The sequence below is a fragment of the Varroa destructor genome, unplaced genomic scaffold (genome assembly GCF_002443255.2).
Source record: "Varroa destructor unplaced genomic scaffold, Vdes_3.0 BEIS01000002.1, whole genome shotgun sequence".
NCBI classification, from domain to species: domain Eukaryota; kingdom Metazoa; phylum Arthropoda; class Arachnida; order Mesostigmata; family Varroidae; genus Varroa; species Varroa destructor.
Genome location: NW_019211455.1, coordinates 47,296,079 through 47,300,065, shown reverse-complemented (window position 1 = coordinate 47,300,065; position 3,987 = coordinate 47,296,079). Strand labels below are relative to the sequence as shown.

The 3,987-nt window shown below is 36.3% G+C and overlaps 1 protein-coding gene across 7 annotated transcripts in view; it reads left to right on the top strand.

Moving 5' to 3' along the window:
• The first annotated feature begins 624 nt into the window (after positions 1-624).
• LOC111245009 (uncharacterized) overlaps positions 625-3,987 on the top strand; it is a 17,695-nt gene continuing 14,332 nt past the window's right edge. For 2 of the 7 annotated variants that reach the window (XM_022792709.2, XM_022792708.2), the window contains exon 1: positions 625-1,582. In XM_022792709.2, the coding sequence (XP_022648444.1) occupies positions 1,436-1,582 (147 nt within the window). In that variant the 5' untranslated portion in view covers positions 625-1,435. The remainder of the gene's footprint in view (positions 1,583-3,987) is intronic. The other 5 variants (XR_015322068.1, XM_022792706.2, XM_022792705.2 and 2 more) reach the window with 4 other exon arrangements.

Here is a 3,987-nt window from a genome sequence, read left to right as displayed (position 1 = left end):
TTTCCTGCAACTCATATCGCGTAAACAGCCCCTTCATCTATGACATATTTACGGAACTCCCCAAAACGTATCCAACTATTTAAGCAAGCACTCAAAATCACTTTAAATTTTACCGCTTCAGCATAAATCTTAGTTTTACCTATCGTCTGCTTCTTGCTGGAGTAAACAATGATTCTCGACAGGCATTTGCAATATACAGTTGAACAATACTTTGCGTTCTTCTGCTAATTCTTTCGAATGTGTAATATTCAGATATGAATCATTTTACTTCTAGTTTTCAGCGGGATGGAATCACCATAAAAAAAACTTTATTAGTGTAAAGAAATGATGCCATAGCATTACATTCTCCGAAATTAAGCCAAAACTTTATACTGAGACGATTGTTCAGGAACGATAAAAATTCGCGAAAAGTGAACGACTCTTCAACGTTTTATTAGATACTCCTTTGTATTTTTTTTTATTATTAAAATATTTGTTAATTCCAAGATATCAGAGTTCAAAAGTGGAAAATCCCATAGATGTAAGTTATAGTTTTCTTTAGTCTATCACACATAAAAGATGACAGAAAAGGTCAACATTTTCGTAAACTACTACGAAATTTTACCGTATGCATCATAACTATAAACGTATTTTTGAAATTTTGGTTTTGTTGCTTATATTGCACATACATGTGGATCTCTAGATATGAGATTTCCTTCATTTCATAACATTCTTCAACAGTATTTTCTTTGTTCGAAATTTCGAGTATTCGTAGGATCGATCCAGCGAAAAATCTCCAAGGTATAAAAACTCCACCGTTCATCAACAATTACTGTATCCTTTCCCACTCAAAGGATTCTACTTGTTACGCTGTGCTCAGAACAGCTCGAAGCGGCCGGTCTGCCGAAACAATAATAAAAACATTAGCAGACGACACCCACGGCCTCCGAACACATCCGAGAGACACTGTAAACACGGCAATAACAATAACGGCACATTTTAGTCGAAGAGTACGTTCTTTTGTGTCTTCTATCACAATTTGCTGTTGTGCTATCGCGTCCAAAGTCATTCTAACGTTGAGCAGGTAAAACGTTTTTCACCAAATGCGCACCTGCAGCTCGTTTTTGGCAAGAGACGATTCTCTAACAGTTTTTACTCTTCGTGCACACTTACGAGGCGATCTATTATACTTTGTTAGTGCATGAGTGTTCTTCTGTGCGTGGTCCGGATCTACCCCCGCGACCGAGGTTGGATCTGTCCGGGGGTTGCAATCAGGAACACAATTGATAAAACGGTCGTACTCTTTGTATGGCCGCTGTGGAAGCGACGAGTTCTTGAAGCATTTCTATTTTCGGAGACACTTCCTAGCATTTTATACCGTGTGAGTCTGTTCGGTAACAGTGATCACATTGTGATATAGAGTGGATTTCGAGTATACCACGTATAAACAGCCATCATGTTTCATAACGGTGAACGGGGCTTTATTGACTTTCGGGCCGATCAGCGCCGGCCACCGGGACCACAACGTAATGATGCGTTTAGTAGAGAGAGCGAATCTCCAGCAAAACCTGAAGTACCGAGTAGCCTCAGCGAGGCAATGAAGGTTGGTACTCGACAGCACCTATTAAATTTAGAACATAGAAACGAGATTATCTTTGATGCAGATTACCCGCCGAAGGTAGTACTTTTTTGTGATTAAAAAAAAAAGTTGACCTCAGTAAGTAAAAACTGTTACTATAGAGTATCGTGTTTACAGTTTAACGCTTAACTAACCCAATCCATCGTCAATGTAAGGAAGTGGCGGTATTCATGAATTTAGTAAATGTAGAGTCAAAAAAGACTCAGCGTAATTCATACGTTCAAATCGACAAGCAGGGCATAGAATAACTTGGATATAAATTGAAATAGAGAAGAAAAACATAAAAAAAAAAAATTAAACACAAAAAATACGTTTGCACAGCATTGAAATGTGCGAATATATTATAGAATATAATAGTTGAATAGGCTGAAAAATGTTGAAGCGATGAAATCAATTTAACTGATTTTCAGAAAATGAATATTTGATATGAGACGCTAGTTAAATGGTTTCGAAACGATTAGGAAAGAGTATAACAACGGCTTGTGTTTGATGTTTTGTTGCGCAGGTTTTTTGTACTCCAAACAGCATTTCAGTGTACTTTGTTGTTTAAACGAGATTTCGCAAAAATTTATATTTCAGTTATGCTTTATCTAATGTTCGATTTCACTCAAAACAATGACCGCGACGTGAAAATTACATTTTTCATATACTACCTATCTGCAATAGCATTTCTGGAATAAAATTCGGGATGCACTGTATAATGTTTTGCAATGCAATTAAAAACAGTGTGGAATATTGACAAGCCGTTGAGAGCTAAGTCTACTTGATATTGTTTTAACTATTAACAATTTACAGAAGTACTGACTAACATTAAAAAATCGACACATAGTTTTGAGTGTCTTCAAATGTGTTTTTCATCTGTGCAGAAGGCTTATTATATTTATTGCCTCATTTATTGCATTGTCATTTATTGCATAATGTATTAAATATCTCCCGCTACTTTTTCCCCAGCTACCACTCTAGGAAGTATTTGTATTGCGACTGGCTATAAATAGCATTTATATTAAAGCATGCCTGCCACCCCCTATCAATCGCAATGATTTTTGGTGCGCGCCGTAAAAGAACGAAGTTTCACTAATGCAAATAAGCGAGCTAAACAATCGTGAAGTGTTGTAGTTAATGTCCGTGATGATGCACTAGTAACGTGTATACCTACCGAGTAAACTTTGGAATATGTGATGGTCTAGATTCGAGTGCGGGCAGAGGTATACGTCGTGTCATGCCGGAAGCTAGTCGTCTGAAGCAATGCTTCAGGCAGGCAGTACTGGACGTAAAACCCGAAACTTTAGGTGATATAGTTTAGGCCGTTTAACTTATTCACTGAATGGAGAGTAGTCCTTCAGATGAAAGGAAGATTAAGGTCTTTTGTTGACATTAAATGTGTACTGCGCGATTATATAAACATCGGAGGTCAAATGGGCGTTGATGGATACTGAATACAGCGGATGAACGATCTTCTTTCGGGTCTTTTTTTAAATTTCGTCTAATGGGCCAGTCCCCAATAAAACTCATATGATTTGTTGTGCGAGAGTTTGGTTTACAAGGAAACATTTGCGGAGTTAAAATATTGATAGATTTTTTCAAACAATAGGCACATTTCAAATTTTTTTTAATTCGATAAAATAAAGACACGATATGAAGTTTGTTTTATGAGTAATGGTTTTGTTTCTAATTTATTTCGATCTCGATAAAAGCAATGCCTGCAACAGTGAATTAATATATTAACTTTAGTAGAAAGTTAGTATATTAATTCACCGTTTTGTCTGAGATGTAGCATGATTAACGTACTGCAAGATGAAGTTCACGTAGAAAATGGATTGCTAATTATTTTACGGCCATGACCGAAATATCTTTAATGGAGGAGCTCTATTAATTCGATGTGCTTTTCAGCCTTAACGATTGGCGGAGTAATACTCTCTACGAAAAATTTACAGCGTATAGAATCGTATTTTCCGTTAATTTGAAGATCAAATTTTTCATACCTCACGTTCATCCCTTTGTCATTAAATATTCGTGGCAATTTTTGAAAGTATTGTCAGTAAATAATGTGATAAGTACCAAAAATCTATTTCTATTTATGAATGTAACATGCGAAAGCACTGAATCAGTCTCGGGATAAATAACGATTATTTAAAATTTATCAAATTAAGGGCGCCTCTTACTAAGTTATCCAATGATAATCACGAGTACGTTCTTCGGCTCCAAAAGCCAGATTTGTAGCGAGATGCAATATATGGCATGTAGATACTCGAAAGTAAAAAGAAAGAAGGCGAATTCCTGCAAAATCTCACTCGACAGAAACGTGTCAAGTTAAGATTTTAGCTTCTAAGGTATTTATTAACCGAAACACGATAAACTTTTTTGCTACT